Source organism: Pan paniscus, chromosome 10 (assembly GCF_029289425.2).
Source record: "Pan paniscus chromosome 10, NHGRI_mPanPan1-v2.0_pri, whole genome shotgun sequence".
In the NCBI taxonomy this organism is placed as follows: Eukaryota; Metazoa; Chordata; class Mammalia; order Primates; family Hominidae; genus Pan; species Pan paniscus.
The window spans coordinates 90,476,533-90,499,657 of NC_073259.2; the positions used below are offsets into that span (position 1 = coordinate 90,476,533).

Below are 23,125 nucleotides of genomic sequence, written 5' to 3' on the forward strand. Positions count from 1 at the left end.
AGCCCCACTTAAATTACTTTTCTGGAAATTTGTCTTGTTCTCTCACTCTCTAGTAAATGGTACTTGTTCAAGGTCTTGTTAGAATGACAGCTTCTTCTTGGGATAACTTGAGCATCAAAATGCTCATAGCCAGTGTTATACCCTTGACAAAAAAAGAGAGAGATTAGATTTAAAAAAAGAAAAAGCAACTGGGAAGAAATGTAGACTATCTAAAAGAAAAGAACTATGTAATATCCCTTAGAAAGACAAAAGAATAGATTGTATCCATAAAAAAGAATTATTTCTATTAAAATAAACATTCAGAGAACCAAAACGAATACTTTGGAAAATAAATTCTGTAAATATAGAATTAGCAGACCATGCTGGCCTTAACTTGCCCTGATCAATGTCAGCTGCCCATGGAATGCCCTTCTCCTTAGCTCCATCCCAACCCATGTCCACCTTGTCTTATTTTTTTGATTCCAAAGTAATGTTGGAAAATCTAAGGAACAATTCTTTTAATATATCTTATTTTATTGCCTTTTGCTCCATAACTGACATTTTTGAAAAATATTCAAATCTTAAGTGGTCTTCTTTAAAAAAAAAAAAAAGATACTTTGCTGGGTTTTCTGGGGAATGCTTTCAGATAAACAGTTAAGGATACTAACCAGACACAAAATATTAATTAAATTAGAGCAATATCATTAGCATATGTTAAGCCTGATAAAACTTCTAAATTATTCCAGAGTAGCATGAAATGAATGCTTGGTATGTTTTCTCATCCTCTTTGTTCATTGTTCAAGAATAGTATTAATGTTTGCAAAACACTTTGTAACCACCTACCTGATTATTTTTTATTATGTAATCACAATTTATTATTTCTATCAGCAACACATACCAAAAGCAGTCTTGGGGTATATGATATTTTTATGGACACCAAATCGCCTCTTTTTAAATAGTCTATTTTTTTTTAATTCAGTTTGGCCTTTAGGAAAATTTATAAGAAAAATCTAATCTGAAATTAGCACAAGGAGTACCATAAATGAAAACTCATTGTTATCTTCAAGGATAAATCTATTCTGGACCTGTTGCTGTTATCATAATATGAAAATTATGTAATAGCTGTCTCCTGTATTCGTAACATTCTACTTGGCTGTAGATGTTCAGTGAAAGTATCCTTCAAGTAAATGGGAATATTACATTTTTTTTCTTCAAACCATTTCCGTGAAGCCAGTTTTCATGCAATGAACTCTTTTTCCCACTAACTCCACATGGTGTGAGGGCATGATAAACCAGGATTCAAATAACAGGTTTTTAGTTCTTGCTCAGTTCTTTGCTAACTAGCTATGCAATTTGAGGAAAGTTACTTATCTTGATAGTGATCTTGTGTATCTACAAAAATTGCTCTTATACTTATGAAAAGATATTGTAAATTATCTTTTCATTTTAAAAGTGTGTGATTTAGCTATATGTAAACAGTTTCATTTATGAAAATATAAAAACCTGAAGCAAATATGGGTATTTTAAATTTGAATAGCAAGTATATGCACATCTCTTATACATTTATTACTTTTCTGTGTTTGAAATGTTTCCTAATTTAAACTTTTTAAATAAAATTTAGCTAACAATTATATATATTTGGAAATATATCTAAAAACTCAAAGTTTCAGAATACTCTATTCCATATTTAAATTATGACAAATCTTTTATATATTTTGAAGTGTATTTATTATAAATGTTAGGAAATATTTTGTAAAAAATATTTTGGATTTTAAATAAATATAAATGCAAAAATCAGTGTATATAAAATTGTAAAAATATGTTTTACTTTCTCTTCTACCTGGCACTTGATCATATGTGAACTTGATTTGAATTTGTAGATCACACAGACCAAAAATACATATAGTTTTCCAAAATGAGTTTTTAATTATAATCTGGATTTTTTTTTGTTCACTAAAAGATGAAATCATATGTTTATTAAAATTATGAGAAAATATGTTAAAATATATAAATATATCTATGTCTGTATATGTGCATAATAATAGTGTTGGATTTATTTGATTGTTTTAGCTACACTAAAAATGAACCAAGACTATGTCATTTCATTTCTTTCCTGTTTTCTAATTCCTTCTGAAATTCAAGGACTGTATATAATTAGAATTGACATTCAAGGATATGTGTTTGTGTGTATGACACACATCCATTATAAATTAGCTCTAAATTACACAAGCATACTAGTTAACATTCTTTAATGATATTAACACTGTTAAGTGCATAAACTTACATATTATCACATAATTAATCTTTCTAAATGTCAGTTTTACAAACTCTTATACAGTGTGTTTATAAATCTTATAAGATAAGACTCAATATATCAGCAATCTGTCTTGTTTTTTTCCCTTTAAGGCATTGGAGCGGGTTGCAGCTGGCCAAGGGGTAAGTAAGAGTGTTAACTGATGAACACGACAGTTTTTCTCTCAAGTACTCTTCATACTTGACCTGCTGATGAACTTAAAACCTAATGGAATTTAATAAATATCTTGTCCCAGATGCATATTCAAATTTGTGCATTTTCTGTAAGTTTACTTTAAAAGCAAAATGAACTTTTCAGAACTTTTGAGCTTTTAGGAAAATTTCTGCATTATGCTCTTATACTACTCATTTCTTTGTATTATACTAAACAGTCTATAAATATTTCTGAAGAATGCTGTTGTTGACAATTAGGTTTTTATGTGCTTAGTTCAAGCAAAGATAACATATTATTCAGTACATTATTTTAACTATAGTCCAAAACACATACTTCAGTTGATTGTTTGATAAATTTTTTCTTTACTGACTTGATTAACCATTAGTTGCAGTGGCCAAATGGGTTTGCACTTAGAGATAGAAGTTAAACATAATCCCCCAAATATCCATGTAATTGTCTTATCCTTTACCTTGTATTCAGGAAACATTAAGATTTTTTTAAGAGTTTTTGGACCCTTTCATACAATTTTTAAATTTAACCTAAAGTTTAGAAATCTTTCTTTTGCTTTTGTTCAAGGAACATTAATGTGTCAATTTGAATTGTTAAAAATAATAATTTAAAAAATAATTTTAATAACAAGTATCATTTACTGAGTGATTACTCTGGGCCAGAAACATTGTTAAGCATTTTGAATGTAATTATCTTTTTAATATATACACTGTGCCTATCTTAAAATTGATAAAATCTGATTCTTTTGAAGGCATTAGCGTTAGAGCATATCATTTGAGTTTGGGGACTTTAAGTGTGTGGGACTTTAGTTACAAACTACTGGTTTGCATCATGTCTTTATCACTTACTAGTTCATAACCCTGGACACATGTCGTCATTTCTCTGTAGCTTAATTTCTTTATCTGTAAAATAGGGGAAAAAAGTGGAGTGATAATAATACCTTCCTATAGGGTTGTTAGGATGAAGTGAATGAAAAATGTACAATGCTTAAAACAATGTCTAACACATAGTAATTGCTCAATAAATGCCAACTGTTGTGCTGTTATAGATAATTAATAATTATGATCATGAAAATAATAGCTAAATTTAATACAGAGCTTACCAAAGTACTATTTAAAGATCTTCTCATCAATTGAGATAATAAATACATAGTACTATATAGTATGTACTCTTACTATCCCATGATACACATGAAGAGACTGTAAGGTAACAAAGACTAAGACTTGAATCTCTGAGTCTGCAGTTCAAGCTCTTAACTACTATACTGCATATCAACTTAATGGTTTTCTAGAGGTCTGGGGAAAAAAAGAGAGCTTTTATCATAATACTCTAATGCATTCATGTGGTGTTTTTTAATTTTACAAGTGTTTGCTCATACTTACACTCAATCTTGTTAGTTGGGTATTATCCTAAACCTGTATGAGAATGATATAGAGCAAAAGTTTAATAGTGTGTTCTAGTTCCCTTAATTAATTGCAGAGCCCTGACTTCCAACTTAGTGCCCTTTCCACTAGACCTGTAAAATGCATGTCTGATACACATGCTTTAAGGGTATACACTTTGTGTTCCCTCCCATTTTAAAAATGCATTAAAATGTTAATGTATCACTTAAGGGAAATAAAGTAAACTCTGGCCACATCCAGTTTGTTCTTGGAATAGTCAGGCACAGACTGTTCAGGAGATACTGATTCCCTTTCCACTTACCCATTTGTATTTACCAGGATAGGTAGTCCGACTTAGTTATTCCAGTAATGCATATTTGAAGGCATTTTATAACCTCTTCCCTTTCTCTTAGGAAACAGCTGTAAAGCTCTTATTTACTCAGAGTAACTTGAGAATGATGACTTATTCTGTTCTGCTGTATTTTTCTGTGCATTCAATTTTTTATGTTATCTTGTTTAAAATGAACTTGTTCTTTTTTGTTGTATTTTACAATCATTTTAATAACAATATAAATACATATTTATTTCAAAGTTATCTTGATACCATTTAATGTAATTTGTTCAAAGGCATGAGAAAGAAGAGATTTTAACTATTTTTAGGCGTTTCATATAAAATTAAACTTACCTATTATAGCTAGTCAAACAAAAAGTTAAGAACTTTGTAAGCCATTTATAGTACTAATATTTAAATTCATGCAATAGTGGACTTGCGAAAGTGACTTTGAATTTCAATAAAATGTTATAGGAATAGGTATTAATATTGAAAATGTATTTCAGCATTTTTATGAGATAAATGAAAGGATTTTTAAGAAAGTGGGGGACAGATGATAAAGTAGAGATTTTGGTGCTGTAGAAAAAGTTATTCAAGACGAGAAAATCTCAAATGGAAAATATATCCAGAGATTAAGAAATTCTAAATGAAATGTTTTGATGTAATTTTTAAGGAAAGTTAAGTTTTGAAATCCATCGTTTTTTCCTCAAGTGAAGGCATTTGTGACAAATTTGGAAAGAGATTTTATATAAGAATTGTGCCTTTGAAAAGTTACAAATTTTAGTGTGGGCACTCAAACATGTTTATGAGTCTACCTTCAGTGAATTATTTTAGCAGTTATTTGGGGACTGTGATATTTGTAACACCATCCCCACTATTCCTGCTTTACAGTGGTAGAAGCTGTATTCTTTCACAATGCTCTAAGAGTCTACAAGTCTGTTGTTCACTAGCGACTTCAGAGGACAGTGCCATCAGGGGAAGATGTAAGGAAAATGATTGACCCTCAGCTCACAACTTTTAGTTTTTGTAGTCTCAGCAGCACAGTATGGGAAGTTAATGTTAAATAAGGGAGAGGGGCAGTAGAGTAGGTTTTCTGCCTGAGCACGAAAAATTTATTTTGCTATAAACTCCATCTGAATTAATTAAAACATATTTATTCTAGTTGAAAACATGTGAAAATAACAGTTTTGGACTCCAAAGGATAATAAAAGTTACAAAAGGATAACTCCATGGATATACACATTTCACTGAATTATATCTTTAAAACTTTACCAGTCATTGGACAGTTTTCAGTTTTACCTTATTTGACTTCTTAAAAGCATTCCGTATTGTTGTCCTCCTTCTATTCTTACTCATTTTTTAAAAAAATAATAACTACATGCAAGCTGGGTTGTTGTTGCTGACATTATTTTGTGTTGGATGTTCCTATACTATCAATATCGAGATCTGTGGGGATGTGCATAGGGTTTTGGTGACTTGTTTCTTAGTTTGAGTAATTCTGTTGCTGCAGTGAAGTGCTCTTTTATAAATAGTAATGTTTTACTTTCTGCTCTTTTAAAACAATCATGCTTCATTGGAGCCCTTCTCTTCAGCTATTGCTTCTTTCCATTCAAAAACCTTTGAACCTTTATGGGACATCTCCCATATCTCTTTCTGCAAAAAGTGAAGCATTGTCAAGAGTGCAATCTCTTATCCTATGTTCTTTCCAAGGCTCTACTTTTCAACTCTGTAGTAACCAGTACTGTCTTTCAGACCTCAGACAATCTTTGTATTTCTTTACTTAGGGTAGTTATTTCTTTCTTGTTGTGACTCCTAGCTGTTATTATCTTTATTCCACCTCCATTAAGACAAATCTACATTCTCTTCTTTTTCACACATATCCTTCCTGACTCTTAAATGCTCCAGAGCTGACTTGGTTGGTCTTGAAAGTATTTCTCATTTTTAACTGATAAGGACTCTATTTGGGCATTAGCTTATTGTTCATTGATTATAACTTTTCTTTCTTATTCACTACTGTTTCTTTTATGGTTTCTTTTTTTTTTTTTTTCCAGAATTACTTTCACAATGAGAATTAGCCTCAGGGTAACACTTTCACTTGTAATGGAAAAATTATTAAGTCATCCTCTGTGTTTAGCGACAAAGGTTTCTGACAGTCACGTATGGTTCCAACATTCTGGTATTTATTTTATTTCTGATTTTTTTTGTTTCTTGTGCTTATATATGTCTACATTTTTTTCAGCTGCCTACTGAATCACTCTTCTATCGTGCTGTTCTTCAGGATATTATTAAAGATTGTTATGGCATCACCAAATGGTATGAGGATTTTATTTTAATAAGAATAACTATGTTATATTGTAAGTAAAGTGACTTTTAGTCTTCAGGTGAATTTATGCAGGGTCACTGTTATTAGTAGAAGCAACTTTGAATTTGAGCATAATGTCAATAACAAGTACACAACAACTGTATCTTAGGTTAATTATCATTAAAGTGGGGGCTCTAATGATTCCTTCTTGTCCTGAAAGCTTGTTGTAATGATAAAATAATCTATGTAAAATGTACTTTAGAATTTTTGAAGTATTAAAATATTAAATAGTTCAGTGACGATATTATATGAGCAAGAGTCATATTTAGAATGTTTCATAAACATAACACTTTAGAACAGATATTGATCATAAACAAGTATTATAGCATAAACACTTAACTCTAATTAGAACAGATATTGATCACAAACAACTATTATAGCCCTTCAGGTCTCTGCTAGTAGAATACTAGCACTACATATGTTTTGTTTTATTCCTGTTGCCCCTAAATAATGCACTATTTATACAGAAAAGCAAGGGGTAGGATAATTTTTTTCATAATATTGGTTCAACAACTGTTGTATTCAAGCATACATTTGTAATTCTGGCATGCTGTATGAATGTTCTCTTGCTAATTACAATTTTAGGATTCTGATAGTTATTTGGTATAATAGGATTATTCTACAAATTAAAATAAGGCAATTTTCAGGTTCTCAAAAATAATTCACATTTATGAAAAGATATAAAAGGGATTTTTAGATTAGCTATTACTTCTCTGTAAGAAAAAATATCCACTTTTTACGGATAGAAGTTACTACATACAAGTACCTACACAGACTGTTTTCAACTGTCATTCCTATGTAGATAACTCCCAAATCTGTATCTCAGTCTCCATTCTCTTTTCCAAATCGTCAAAATGTCTAAAACTGAATTTTTCATGTGCTCCTGAAAACTAGTTCCTTCTCTTATATTTACCCTAAGATGCTAACCTTGTTGAAAAAAGCCATAAAATTGTGCAAATTCATGTCAACTCAAATATTTACTACCTGCCTTCTTTAAAGACCTCAGATCTGTTCATGTGTTTATTATTTCCTTTATGACTTCTTAAATTTGTTTCTGTTCTTTTCTAAACCTTTCTTCTCACTTAAAAACTCAATACTTTCCAACGCTCCACATGCCTGTGTTCCTTTAGTATTCAGAAGATAGCTCGTATTTATTAGAAGACTTTTCTTCCTTAGCCCCATTGACCTTTCAGTCACATTTGACCATGTCGGTAATTGTTTTTTCTCTAAAATCTCTTCCTCATTATCTTCCATTATTCTGTATTCTCTGAGTTTCATTTTTCTACTCTGAGCACTCATATGTTTTCTTCACAGTTTCTTATTATTCTATCCCCTAGTTATATCTAGCCATTCTTTAATGTTTTATATGCAGCTCCTATCTCTATATTTCCTCTTTCTCTTAGGATCCTTACTACAAATGACTCTTGAAATATGTAACTAGCTCCCATCTCTTTTTCAGAAGTCCACATCCACTTTCTCATTTTCATCTGAATAACTTCACTTAAGTACCTCACAAATACATCAGTCAGCTACCTCCAAAACCAATGTTCTCTTCCCACCAATTCTATTCTTTTCTTCTTTCTCTTGACTTCTAATAAACAGGTGTTATTTCTGGAAATGACATGACCGTTATCAAACATTAGAAGTCTAGAAATGATACTTGATTCTACTTTTATCATCAGACCACATAATTAGTTATCAAGATTTGTACATGTTTTTTTTTTTAATCCAGCATTTATTTATTGTGTGACAGGCAACATGTTAGGTCCTGGGGATTCTGGATGCATAGGTAATGGTTTCCACACAAGAACAATTTATGTTCTAGTCAGGATGGCTTATGTGAAAACCAAGCGAAATGATTGAAGCCTGCTTTCAATAACATACTAAATAATTAGGACTAACCTCACTTCTGAGGAAACAAAACCATGCCAGAGATGTGTGTGCACATGCGTGTGTGTGTTTAAATTTGTTTTTACTTGGTTTGAGAACATCAGAGACCTATTGAAGTAGGTAAGAATTATGGGACAAAAATCAAAGAGGAAATGGGATTTCAACAGAAGTAAACCCAGCTTTTATGGCTGCACTTTCCCCAGCAGCATCTGTCAGTTCTGGAATAGGCAACTGTCCACCCATCAACAGAGAGGGTGAGCACAGCTTTCAATAGAAAGACAGTTCTAGTGAAACAAAAGTTCGAGTTCATGGTCTGGTGAGGACTTGGGAGCAAGCCAAGTAAACCACTCATACTTTGAGTTAGGTCCCTAAAGATTTATACTGTAAGAGTTAAGAGTGAACTAGAATAGTCCTGAAATGAGTAAAGCCCCATTTTGAATTATCTCAAGCTGCAATTAAAGTATTTCAGATTATTGCTTCTGCTAGCTGCCTACAAGAAATAAATTCCCTCTGGACAAAATAATGTAAATCTAAGCCTCAAATTATCACTAACATCTTATATATATATATAGTACCTTACAAAACCAATCCCAAATAACTAGCTATGTGATGAAACAAGACAACATGACCAAAATCAAAGATAAACTACAGTCAACAGAAATGTACCCTTAGGAAAGCCAGAGAAAGGCTTAAAATAACTATACTTCAGAGAGTTCAACTCTGGAAATATAGAATAGATGTACTTTTCTCTATTTTTCCTGCTAAGTACAACTAAATCCCCGAACATTATGTATAAAATGAATACAAAAAGACAAAAGGTAAAGAGAATAGAGCAGACTGGCTAGGGGTTTCCGGACCGAAGGAACAACACAGTACGAGTCCCCCGGGTTTTCTTTTTGTTTCATAGAGCCCAGGATTGGAGTTGAAAAAGGTAGTAATCTAGAACCACCAATAGGCACAGAAAAAAAAAGAAATTTCAAATGAAAACTGAAAGACCAGGAAGCGGGCAGGCCTAGAAAAACTTTTATGCATTACTGCCATACTATAGCAAAAAAAAAAAAAAAAAAATAGAAACACACACACACACACACAGAAAAACCTGTGACTCCACTCTCACCTATGCCAACAAAGGCCAAGAAGTACAGAGCCTGCACTTTATCCTTGCCAGGCTGTAATGAAACTCCCTTATAACCCGTTTGTGGAGGTATTAGATAAGGCTGAGTAGGAAACTAGGACTTGTATCCAACTGCGATAAAAATTAACGCAATACCACTACCACAGTGTCATACAGACCATGTGAGAGGCCTGCACTTCCTACCCAGCCAGCCGTATGACACCCCTCGTTTCCCCCACTAGGGTGGTTGGTATCAAGGGAGGCCTAGTAGAGAGTCAGGACTTTCACCATCACTCAGCAGTAACAAGGTAACCCCTATCAGGGTGTCAGTGGAGATCACATGGGAATCTGGAAGTCCCAGCAATAAAAAAGACCTTTAATAATCAATAGAAGCTGACTTACCTTTATATAAAAACTTGTACAGAAATGTTTATAGCAGCTTTATTCCTGGTCACCCAAACTGAAAACTACCCAGATGTCCTTCAGTGAGTGAGTATTTAAGCAAACTGTAATAATCCATGCCATGAAATACTAAGCAATAAAACAAAAAGTATTGTGGATACACACAACAACCTGAGTGAATCTCCAGAGAATTATACTGAATGAACAGAAGCCAATCCCAAAAGGTTATATACCGTATGATTCTATTTATATACATTCTTGAAATGACAGAATTATAGAATGACAAGGTATTAGTGGTTGCTGAAGTAGGAAAAGAGGGTGGAGTAAGCAGGAAGTGCATATGGCTGTAAAACAGCAACATGAGTGATCCTTGTGGTGATGGAAGTGTTCTGTATCTTGGCTGCATCCACATCAGTATCCTGAATATTACTGTCATGAGACATTGTGGAAATCCAGATGAAGAGTACACCAGTCCTTATTCTTTCCTACAACTGTATGTGATTTTATAATTATTTTAAAATTGAAAGTTTAATTTAAAGAACTATGCTCAATATGCACATTGAAATAAAATATTTTTTGTCAGAGAACCAAAACATTAAAAAAACCCAATGAAAATTCTAGAACTGAACAAGAAAATGACTAAAATCAAGAAATTTATGGATAGTCTTAACAGCACTTTAGACACAGCTAAAGAAATAATTAATGAACTGAAAGATCAGAAGAAAATATCTACAATGAGGGATCAAAAAACAAAAAAAAAGCTAGAGAATAGAAAACAAAGACTAAGAGCTATGTGGAATACAGGGAATAGGTTTCATGTATATATTAACTGCAGTCTGAGAAGAAGATGAGACAGTGAATGGGGCAATAGCAATATTAAGAATTTTTCAATCCTGACAAAAAGATATCAATCTTAAGATTTGGGAAGTACACAAATCTTATGATGAAGTAAAAAGAAAAGTTCTAGACACGTAAGAGTAAAATTGCTGAAAATAAAGACAAAGGGAAAATTCTTAAAGCAGCCAGAGGTGAGAGGAGTGAAGGAGGGAAGCAGAATACCCCTAAAGGAACTAAACTAGTCTACCAGCTGAATTCTCAGCATAAACAGTGGAAGCTAGAAGTCAGTGATGTCTTCAAAGTGCTGAAAGAAAGTAGCCTACAGCCTACACAGCCTATCTGAAAATACATTGTCAGAGGAGACCAAAAAGAAAAGAAAAAAAAGAATGCAGTATGCCTAAAAAATAACCTCAAAAGAGTAAATTTAAGTCATGGCATTAGTCCATTTCTATGTGGCTATAAAGGAATAACTAAGGCTGAGTAATTTATAAAGAAAAGAGGTTTATTTGGCTCACAGTTAAGCAGACTATACAAGAAGAATGGTCCCAACATCTCCTTGGCTTATGGAGAGGGCCTCAGCTGCTTTCATTCATGACAGAAGGCAAAGTGTAGACAGCATGTGCAGAAACCACATAGCAAGAGAGGAAGCAAAACAGAGGGGAGGTGCCAAGGCTCTTTTTAACAACCAGGTCTTGTGGAAACTAATAGAGCAAGAACTCACTCACTGTCCCCCAACCCAGGAGGGCAATAACTTATTCATGAAAGGTCTGCCCCTATGGCCTAAACTTTTCCCATTAGGCCCCACCTCCAACATTGGGGATCAAATTTCAACATGAGGTTTGGAAGGGTCAAATATTCAGACTATAGCAGCCTTCAAAATGGAGTTGAAAAAATGCAGAGGATAGAGAACTTATTCAAGGAAATAATACAGAAAACTTTTGAACTCAGAAAATGATACAAATACTTCAGTGTAGGAAAGTTAAAGACTTTTGCACTCAACCCAAATAAGACTACTGTAAGACATATAATAATCAAAATCTCAAAAGTAAAAGACAAAGAAAGGATCAAAAAAGCAGCAAGGGAAAAGCAGCTCTAATTCATCTGGCAACAAACTTCTCAGTGGAAAATTCAGGCCAGGAGGAAGTGGGAGGACATTCAAAGTGCCAAAGTAACTGTCAACCGATAATATGGTGGCCAGCAAAGCTATCTTTCAAATATGAAGGGAGATACTCTCGCAGATAAACAGAAGCTGAAGGAATTTATTACCACCAGAGGTGTCTTACAAGACATGCTAAAGGGAGTTCTTCAGTCGGAAAGAGAAGGATGCTAACATGCAACAGGAAAATCAGCTGAAGGTATAAAACTCATTGGTAAAAGTAAGTACACAGACAAAATTCCGAAGACTGTTAATACTGTAAATGTGATACGCCACGCAATTCATATCCCTGGTATAAAGGCAAAAAGACATATATCAAAAATAATAATCATAACATTTGTTAAGAGATAGGCATAAAAAAGTAAACAGACATCAAAAAGTCAAAATGTGGGGGTGATGGAGTTATAGAGGTTTTTTTTAGCTCTTTTATAGTAACAAAATGGCAGTAGTAATTCCTTACCAATCAATAGCATTGAAAGTAAATTGACAAAATTATTAAAAGATATAGAGTAGCTAAATGGATCAAAAAAACAAGACCCAGCTATTCTTACATGCTACCTACAGGAAGCTCACTGCACCTGTAAGGACAACACACATAGACCAAAAGTACAGAGATGGAAGAAAGATACTCCATTCAAATGGAAACCAGGTATTGCTATATACAGTTACCCTGGAACAACACAGAGTTGAATATACCAGACTCTATAGAATTCAGCAAAAGAAATATTAACAGCAAAGTGTATAACACGTACATCAAGAAAAGTAGAAAAACTTGAGAGAAACGACCTAATAGTATACCTCCAGGAACTAGAAAAGCAAAACCCAAGTGCAAGTCCACTTATATGCAGTATTTTTTTAATAAGTACATTGGAAAATATATTTGAGACTTGTGACAATTGAATAAACTCACACACAAACCATGTAGCCTAAAAATATCAACAAATTAAGAAAATGAGGTCTATCTTGAATGCATAAAATATATACATATTGTTTACCATTTACTACCATAAAATATATACAAATCTATAATAAAAGTCAAAATTTATATAAAAACATGCACACAAACACAGACAATATGTGGCACTATTCACAGTCAAGAGAAATGTAAACTAATGTAAGTATGAAATATTAAATTATAACCACATTAAATTAGCTATAGTATATAGTGTAATAATTTTATAGCCACCTCTTATTAGTATTGTATTGAGCTCAAGTGTTGCGAGTATTCGTTTAAAACACTTTGTGTTGCAAATCTCTGTGAGCAGTTTGTTTCTCCAGTGGATTGTGTATCAGTAAAAAGTGATCTCTCACAGTTCTTGTCTATTTTTCGTTGTCTTTAGGGCAGTACCATAAACCTTGAATAACAATACCATGATATCCTTATTAAGTGCCATTAGTGATCCTGGAAGTGCTCCCGATATGCAGAGGAGTCATGACATTACAAGAAAAAGTTGATTTGCTCGATATGTACTATAGATTGAGGTCTGCAGCTGTGGTTGCCCACCATTTCAAGATAAATGAATCCAGCATAAGGACTACTGTAAAAAGAGAAAAAGAAATTCCTAACACCTTTGCTGCAGCTATAACAGCTTGTGCAAAAAACTTGTACTATCTGTGAAATACAAATATGTTTTAATTCACTATGATATCGGTAAAGCTTCCGGTCAAAAGTACACTAGTAGTAGTTAAGCTTTGGAGTAGTCAACAGTTACATGCAAATTTTTTACTGCATAGGATGTCGGCACCCCTAATCCCCATGTTGTTTAAGGGTCAGCTATACTTACATCACATAAAATAGACTTCAAGCCAAAAGAGACAAAGAAGGTCATTATATAATGATAGGCAGGTAAGTTCAGCAGGATATAACAATTGTAAATGTATGTGCACCCAGCACCAGAGCATGAAAATATATAAAGCAAATATTAATAGATCTAAAGGGAGAGATAGATTGCAATACAATAATAATAGGGGACTTGAACACTCCACTTTTAGTAATGTACCGATTAGCCAGACAGAAATATAACAAAGAAACTTTGTGTTAAACTACACTGTAGAACAACTAGACCTAACTGACATTTACAGGACATTTCATCCAATTGCTGCAGCATATATATCCTTTTCATCAGCACGTGGATCATTACCCAGGATCATATGTTAGCCACAAAACAAGTCTCAACCAATTCAAAAAAGTAGAAATCATATCAAGTATCATTTCTGACTACAATGGAATAAACCTAGAAATCAATAACAAGAGAACCTTTGGAAACTGTACGAATACATGGAAATTAAACAACATGACCCTGAATGACCAACGGGTCAATTAAGAAGTTAAAAAGGAAATTTTAAAATTTCTTTTTTTTTTTTTTGTTTTTGAGACAGAGTCTCGCTCTTTCGCCCAGGCTGGAGTGCAGTGGTGCAGTCTCGGCTCACTGCAACCTCCGCTTCACGGATTCAAGCTATTCTCCTGCCTCAGCCTCCCCAGTAGCTGGGATTACAGGTGTAAGCTACCACACCCGGCTAATTTTTGTACTTTTAGTAGAGGCGGGGTTTCACTATGTTGGCCAGGCTGGTCTCAAACTCCTGACCTCAGGTGATCTGCCTGCCTCGGTCTCCCAAAGTGCTGGGATTACAGGCATGTGCCACCACGCCCGGCCTTAAAATTTCTTGAAACAAATGAAAATGAAGACAACATACCAGACTGTATAGTATTCAGCAAAAGAAACATTAAGAGCAAAGTATATAGCAATAAACACCTACATCAAAAAAGTAGAAAAACTTGAAATAAATGACCTCAAGGAACTAGAAAAGCAAAAACCAAATCCAAAATTCTAAAGAAAGAAATAATCAAGATCAGAGCATAAATAAATAAAATTGAGACTGAAAAAAAACCCACGGAAGATCAATGAAATGAAAACAACTTAGCATTATCTAATAAAATGGAAAATATATATACATGCCTCAGCAGTTTTACACCTAAGTATATATATTAGACAAATTCTTATATGTTTGCTTCTAGAAACTTTTACAAGAATGATCAATAGCAGCAATGTTTATAAAAGCAAAAATCCAGGAACAAAAAACTCATTAATAGAACAATGGGTAAATTGTATTACATTCATGTATATAGAAGTATTTTATATACCACAATGCAAATGTATGAATTACAGCTACATGCATCAATGTGGTTGAATCTTGTGAATATAATTTTAACTGAAATCTCAGAAAAACTCCTATAAAATGTTTCCACTTATATAATTCAGAAAAGAGCAAAACTGAATAGGAGTATAAATATGTGGTAAACAAGCAAGAACAACATAAGTAAGGTAAACACAAGATTCAATGTCATAGTTTCCTGTAGGAGTTGCGGGGAGCAGTGGATTATGAGGCAGAATGATAAGGTAGGGAAGAGGAGAAGTACATATAGAAATCAAGGTATTTAATACTAGTAATGTATTTCTCAAGTTTGATGTTGGGTACAAGAGTTTGTTTTATTTACATTCTTTATGCCTTACACATGTTTTGTAAATGCTTATTGCTTTTGTTCAGTATCACTAAAATATTAATCTTTTATCAGGCTATACCCCACAGTCAGTTGAGCCACATAGTATACTCCAATATCTAATATAGGCACCTCATTATAATGATAAGAAAAATTAAAATAAGTGGTTAAAAGCTTGTCTAAAGTCATATAGCCTGAAAGAACCAGGATCAGGACTAAATTCGTAGTCCAGAAAGGTTTTCACCATCCCATTCTTGTTTTTAATGGTAAATTCTCTTTGAGATATTTTTAATATGAGTTGATTTGCAAGGCTCTTTGTATTAGCATTGTAAATCAAGGTTATTGGAATTACTGGCCAGCAATAGTACTAAAGACAGAAAATAAGGTCACTTAATTACTTCTTTTCCATTTTCTTTATTTTTCTTGCTAGCTAAAATAAATCATCTTCCAGTAATAATACTGTTTTAGAATAATTGAAACATTATCCTGAAAGTTCTTTAAGTGTAATTGTTTATATAGCCTAAGGTTAGAAGTAAGCCTTTTTCAGGGATTTAAGGATAACATTTTAACTTTATAATTGTGATTTAGCCCATTTATGTTAAAACTCAATAATTTATGGAAATTTATTTACAATTAGTACTTATCTATAATAGAAACTTTCTAAGGGGAATAAAATGCCAAGGAAGGAATTTCTTGGATTAAAAATCTCTTTTAAAACACTTGGAAAGAAAACAGGGAAAATCCAATTTGTACACTTTTTTCACTTTATTATTCTCTTGCATAATAAGAAATGTATACAGCTATACAAAAAATATATATAGTATTTTGCTACCTATAATTATGTTACCTAGTTTAATTTTAATTGTGATTTTGCTATAATCAAATAGGAAAGTGATCATTAAAACTATCTCACAAAATTAAAGATAATCATTTAATCCATAATGTGTGGTCAAGTTGAAATTAGAAGGTATCTTTTAAACTGAAAAGTAACTTGAAGATTTTTTGGAGCTCCCTTAAATGATAGCTATTTACAGCAAAATTTTATGTTGTTGATCTTTTAAGTCTTTCAATATGTATTAGCATACAAAAGGCACAAAATAATAATAATGTTACAATAATTTCATAAATATTTTGTGATTATGGAGAAACTGAATTTTGGTACAATCTGTCCTGCATGTGTTTGCTTTCATTTATTTAGTATACCTCTGCTTCACCTTTCTCTAAAATCTCCCTCCAAAATGCTGCTTCCTTGGAAAGTGTTACAAGTAAACCATGTTCTTACAATTGCATTTTTGGAGAAGCATGTGGGTGTTGTTGGATTCACTTGAGTAGAATTTTAATTAGATCCAGTGCATTCACTTTTATTAAAAGAAAGTATACTGATTCCTTTTTAGCATGCTGACCATGCTTTATTCTGACAGAGAGGCCCTTTTTAATCTGTTCTTAACTTCTCATCATTTGTCTTTCCCAAATAGTCATGTCACTTTTCTAACTTTCAAATGTTTGCTAATAATTCTTTATGCCCAAACCTAAACTATTATTGTGGCATTCAAGGCCATTTCAAATCTGTTATTAATTTTCATTCCAGCCTAATCCATCATCCCATTCTTCCTGTGCACCATGAACAGCTGCCCATGCACACCGTCCTGGCACACCAGATTATTCATCATTTCCCATGCCATTATTTTTACACTTTGTGTGTTTTCTTGGAGTTGTTCTCTCTACCTGGAATATTCTTCTCCCTATTTCTGCCATCCTTTCATTCCAGGACCTCTGGAAGGTGAAATTCTGGGTTTTTTAAAATCCAGTTTAGAAGACATCTCTGTGATAGCTTTCTTTCCTCCTTTTCTTCTTTTTCTGTTCTCCCGTAATACTTAAGCTGTGATTCACTGTTCTTACTGAACCTGAATAATACAATTAATTGTATTTCTACTCCTCTGCTACCTTCTGAGCTCCTTGATGACCATTTTTTCAGTTTTATTAAATGAAATGGTGTATCATAGTGCTTAAGAGCACAGATTCTAAAAATCCTCTGCACCCAATTTTCCCCTCTAACTACTGTCCTATGTTGGTTCTTTCCTTTATAGCAAAATTCCTTGAAAGTGCTGCCAATTTCTTTCCCATTTCCCTTAAACATGTTTCAGTAAGATTTTATTTCCATCACTCCAGCAAACCACCCTTTTCTGGAACATGAATGACCCTATGTTGTTAAATTGCGTGATCCATTCTCAGTCCTCTTCTTACTTTGCCTGCCATTAGTATTGCACCCAATTTTCCACTCTTTATTGAAACACTTCTTTCTCTCATATTCTAGGGAAAGACTCAGAATATACTCACCTTTCACTCTTGTTGTTTTTCCAGTTTTCTTGCTGATTTCTCATTTTCAAACCTCTAATTGTTGAGGTGGCTTTTTTTTTCTGTCTATACCTACTACATACCTTATTTCATCCCATCTGGTGGCTTTAAGTATCATCTATACTGGTGAATCCCAAATTCACCTGTTAATGACAATCATATTCTTCCAGGTACTCAGACCAGAAATCTTTAAGACATCCTTGACTCTTCTTTCTCACTGCCTAGGTTCAATCTTTCAGCAACTTTATAACCTCTCCCTTCAGAATATATGTAATTTTTTTTCACTTTTCACCGTCCTCAGGACCATCACTCTGGTCCAAGCCATCATCATCTTTCACCCAGATTATTTTAATAATTTCCTAGTTGGTCTCTCTCTTCTACTTTTGCTCACTATAGCCTATTCTTTACACAATAGCTAGAGTGATACCATTGATATTTTTAAGTGGGCTCCTGCTCACAATCTTCCAGTGGCTTCTGTTTACCTCAGAAGTAAAGCTAATGTTTTTCCTGTGATCTGCAAAGCCTTATGTCATCTGGCTCCTCATTTTTTCTCTGACCTCATTGCTACTCTTCCTTTTGTTCATGTCTGTGCCAGATACGCTAATTTCCTTAAAGTTCGTTGAAAATACCAGAAACACTTCTCTACTCAGGGCCTTTAATTATGCCACATTCTCTGCCTGGAATTCTTCCACAGATAGTCTCTTGGTTAGCTCAGTCTCTTTCTTCAGGTCTTTTATTCAAAATTATTATCTTTGAGATATCCACTATTTACCATCACTCCTCTCTAACCTTTCATATCTGCTTTCTCTCCTCTATCACCAGGTTTTCATCAGCTCTTACTATCTAATATATTAATAGTACATGTTTTATTTATTTGTGTTGTTGATCAGCTCCCATCTCAAATGATTTTTTGTTTCCTTTCGTTCACTTCAAGTAATAGAACCAAAGAACCTGACTCCAGAGTATTTTAGAAAAGCTTTTGAAAGAGGATAAATCAGACTTTGATTATTCTGTAACTGTTCTCCAGATTGTTGTCCTAAAGTGCAATGATTCTGTGATAATACCTGGGAAGAAAAGAATTTCTTAAAAGTGAATGCTTCATGCAGTATCCTCCTCTTTAAGACTTAAGTGCGTATTTATATTTTAAAGACTCCTAATAGTTTGGTGAGAGACAGCAGCGTGTCACCATTAAGAACATAAGCACAGGAGCTCTACTGCCTGGTTTCTAATCCCAGTATCCCCACTGCATCATATCACTGTGGTCGTGGGCATATTATTTTATATTTTTTTGCCTAAGTTTTCCCATCTGTAAATTGGGGTTAATAGCAGTACCTACCTCAAAAGGGTGTTTTGAAAATGAAGCTAAAATCTAAAAAGTACTTACAACAATGCCTGGAACATACTGATTGATTTTTATTATTATTAGAAGAAATCTCTTTACCTCTGTTGAAACCATGCTTACTTGTTCATACAATCTTTCTTCTCCGAACTGTGTATAGACAATTAAACACTGTTTTGTGGAGCCCACTCTGAAAAACACAGGAAAATCATGAAAATAATTATTCTGATTTTTACGGTCTCATTTGGGATTTAAGTGATTATTTGCCTATCAACTCCAAAGGAAATGACAATAACAAAATAAATATTTTGTCATAATTTTCTTTAATATCACAAATATTGATAGGGAACTATAAAATATTTTCAAGAATCCTTCTGAAATATTAATATGTTTAAATGTTAATATTTTCTTTTAACTACAGTAAACAGTTTATCTTAGGAACACAGTGTGACATCTTTTCTCTTTGGTGAATGGTTTTTGCTCTCCTTTTATTATTTTCTATCATGTCTGTTTAATGACAGAAGTTTCTGTGCCCATAAGGCTCTATGTGTTAAAAATTTCTTCTAGACTGAGCTATTGTTACATTAATACTTCTACATGGAGGCAACATAAAGAAATTATAAGTTTTTATTTTAAATTATTAAATATGAAGAGTAAAACATTATTGGACCAAAATGCCATAAATGATACTCTCAAGAAACTGTAAAGATTTTTGTGAATTTTCTTTTATAGCGCATTCTCTTATAAATAAGACTGCCATTCCTGAAAAATATAACACACCCCATATTCCTTTTGTGAATAATCCTATTCTGCCCTTTTATTTTCTGTTTAAAGATTCTTTGGCCTACCTCTTTTTCTTCTATTGCTTAACTAATACAATTGCAGTATTTAGCCAGGTGCAGTGGCTCATGCCTTTAGTCTCAGCTACTCAGAAGGCCGAAGCAGGAGAATCACTTGAGCCAATGAGTTTGAGGCTGCAGTGAGCTATGATCATGCCACTGCACGCCTGCCTGGCCAACAGAGCAGGACCCTGTTTCTAAATTACATGAATGAATAAATAATTTTTAATCACAATATTTATCCTTAAAACTATAGACCCTTCTAAATACTAATGAATATTTCCCTTTCCTTGCACCTACAAAAGAGCAATTACATTCTACATCATAAACTCACTTTGCAGATATTATTTTTAAGATTACTTTATGAAATACCAAGCCTTCTAGAAATTGGTCTCATATCATGCAAAAGTAACCTTTAACTTTCAAAGGTTCTAAAGTCTGATTCGTTATACTTAATAGTGGTAATAATACTATACCTGATATTTCTGTTTTCTGAAAAAGTCCCTTTTTTCTTGAGCCATGCACTGTATATTGAATATTTTATTTTATCCTCAGCCTTATGAGATAGATTTAACAACACCATTCTACTGATGATCAAGAAGAGGCAAAGAGGTTGTATAAGGATAGAGTGCAGATTCAAGCTTGTTTCAGTCTTTAGTTCAAAACCTATACCAACCACTACACTATCGTGCATATACAACATTTAAATAAATGTTTTTTAAAATGAATGAATAAGCAACCTAATTAACATGTATAACATTTGGAAATCATAAACATACTTCCTGGTCCTAATTGCTGATGAGTTTGGGCAATAAGTCTAGCAATAAATGACTCGGGAAGAACAAATCCCTTCCTATGAAGTCTATTCCCTCATATAATTTTTTAATTGTTAGAATTATTTAGTATCCCATAGGTTCACTAAAACACTAAAATTCTGTTTCCTTAATTATAGCAGGAGGGTCTGCATAGCTTTTCTGTAAGAATATGTACACACACTTTGGTGTGGTGTCATGGAATCTGTTTTGCTGTTTACCTGTAACACAGAGGTGGCCATTCCTCATCTGCAGTTTAACAGTATTGAGTATGAATCCTATTCAAGTAGTATGCTGGAAGTAATACTGACTAGTAGTTAATATCCCAGATTATGAAGTCAGATGTTGGAAAGTTTACTTAACCTCTGTCTACTTTAAAATCTTTAAAATGGGGATAATAATGGGACCTACCACATGGGGTTGTTGTGTGGATTAAGTGAGTAAATGCAGCAAAGGACATAAGAATTACTGGTACATAGTAAACAAAATTAATACTAGCTGTTATTTGTATTGTTAACTTTGCACTTTCTGTTACATATTTCTTCAGTAGCTCTCTATTTTAAATTACACTTATTTGTATAACTAAGCCTGCCTATATCTATTATACTTGAATACAATAGATAGACCTGTTTATTATATTAATGCATTTTTCTCTTATTGTGTAACTAGATGTATTTGTTTCTGCTAGCTGAGAGATTATTTATTTAATTCATTTATGGAGATCCTGCTGTGTGAGGTACTATGCTAGGTTCTGGGGATATTGTTATGAGCAAGACAGCTGTGTTCCAGCTGATTAAAGTAGTAGTCTCAAACATATTTTTATGCTTCACACCTCTGTCAAGAAACATTTCTGAGCATGTGTGCAAAAATGAATATTTATTTATAAGTGGTATACATGTCTCTCCACTAGCATATTATATAGATTTTACAGTAAACTCAGAAATTGAAATTTAAAAGAGACAAAATAGAAATAAAAAATCTAATATTCTCTTTCCCTTTGGATGTGTTCACCCACTTTGGAGAATTCACTGGCTTAAAATATCAAGGGGGAGACGATCAGAGAAACAAAGAGAGTATGTGAAGGAAAAGTTCTCTGTGTTAGGAGCCCAACTTCTGGAGGGCCAGAAAAGGCTTAACTAAGGAAACAATATTTGAGATAGGATCTGAAAGGAGGAGTTTGGTGTTTCCAAAGCAGAGGGATTGAGAGTATAGTGTTCTGGGAATAGTGTTTGTAGCTAAAAGCATGGTGTGTTCAAGAAACTAAGAGAATGCCAGTGTTGTTGAGGAGGCAGTGTTATAAAGAGATGAAGCAACATGATCACATCATCAACTTTCTAGTTCTAGTTGAGTAATTTTTTTCCTGTTATTGCTAAAAACAGGTCTGAAATAATACAGATTAACAAAGGACTTAAAGAAAAAGTCTTATATAGCAAATCACTGCTTAACACACTAAAAGCAATCTTATAATAACCATACTGTGATACTTTGCTACAGTAAAAAGTAGTGTATTTTGAAAGGGAAAACTAAAACAAGGCCAAATTAAAATTGAAAATGTGTCTCTTATTTTCAAGTAGTCTGAAGGACAACACCCTGGAAACAAACCAATACCACCTATACTTACACTATATTCTCTCTTACACTTACAATGTTTAATACTTATTTAGGAACATTTTACTCAGAGTCTTTTAACAGTATAATAAAAGCAAAATCTAGATTATAATACCAGTAATTATAAAAGCAATATTAATGAAAGTAACAACAACAGCTTACATCATGGCTCAGTTCTGAGCACCTTATATGTGTTAACGAAATTTAATCCTCATAGTGACTCTATGAAGTAAATGCTATTGATATCCCATTTTAATGAACAAGAAACTCATAGATGATAGAGCCAGTCTGACTGGAAGCCACCCTCTTATGTACTATTCTATGCTTTTTCTCAAGAGCTACTCCATAAGACGGTGAAGAATGGTATAAAATTGGAGCCAGAATAACTGGCTTATGGGAAAAACTTAAGTGCTTCTCCTTTTGGATTAAAAAAAAAAAATCAAAGCTTAACTTTTTTAAGCTGAGCAGCAGGAATTTAATATTAAATGGCATATTTTCCTGGCTACACAGTGAAATCAATTATTTTGTGATACATAAGATATATATCTATTATATGGTATCTGTTACACCTAAGATGTATAGGATCTGAGAATGATGTGTATGTGTAGGATCCTGTATGTGCAGGATCTGAGAATGATACAGAAACCTACAAAAATATATTTTCTGCCTTCTGGAACCTATACCTATTCAAGTGACTATTAAATCAAGGCAGTGATAAATAACAAACGAATGGAAGAATCGTAG

At 33.1% G+C, this 23,125-nt stretch overlaps 1 protein-coding gene across 5 annotated transcripts in view; it reads left to right on the top strand.

Annotated features, from left to right (window-relative positions):
* METTL25 (methyltransferase like 25) overlaps positions 1–23,125 on the top strand; it is a 120,579-nt gene that overhangs the window by 73,777 nt on the left and 23,677 nt on the right. For 4 of the 5 annotated variants that reach the window (XR_010108851.1, XM_003811648.6, XM_063593177.1 and 1 more), the window contains 2 exons: positions 2,386–2,415; positions 6,408–6,481. Coding sequence is in view for 4 of the 5 variants with exons in the window: in XM_003811648.6 (XP_003811696.2) it covers positions 2,386–2,415; positions 6,408–6,481 (104 nt within the window). In the remaining variant the exon portion in view is untranslated. The remainder of the gene's footprint in view (positions 1–2,385; positions 2,416–6,407; positions 6,482–23,125) is intronic. The other variant, XM_034936294.3, reaches the window with a different exon arrangement.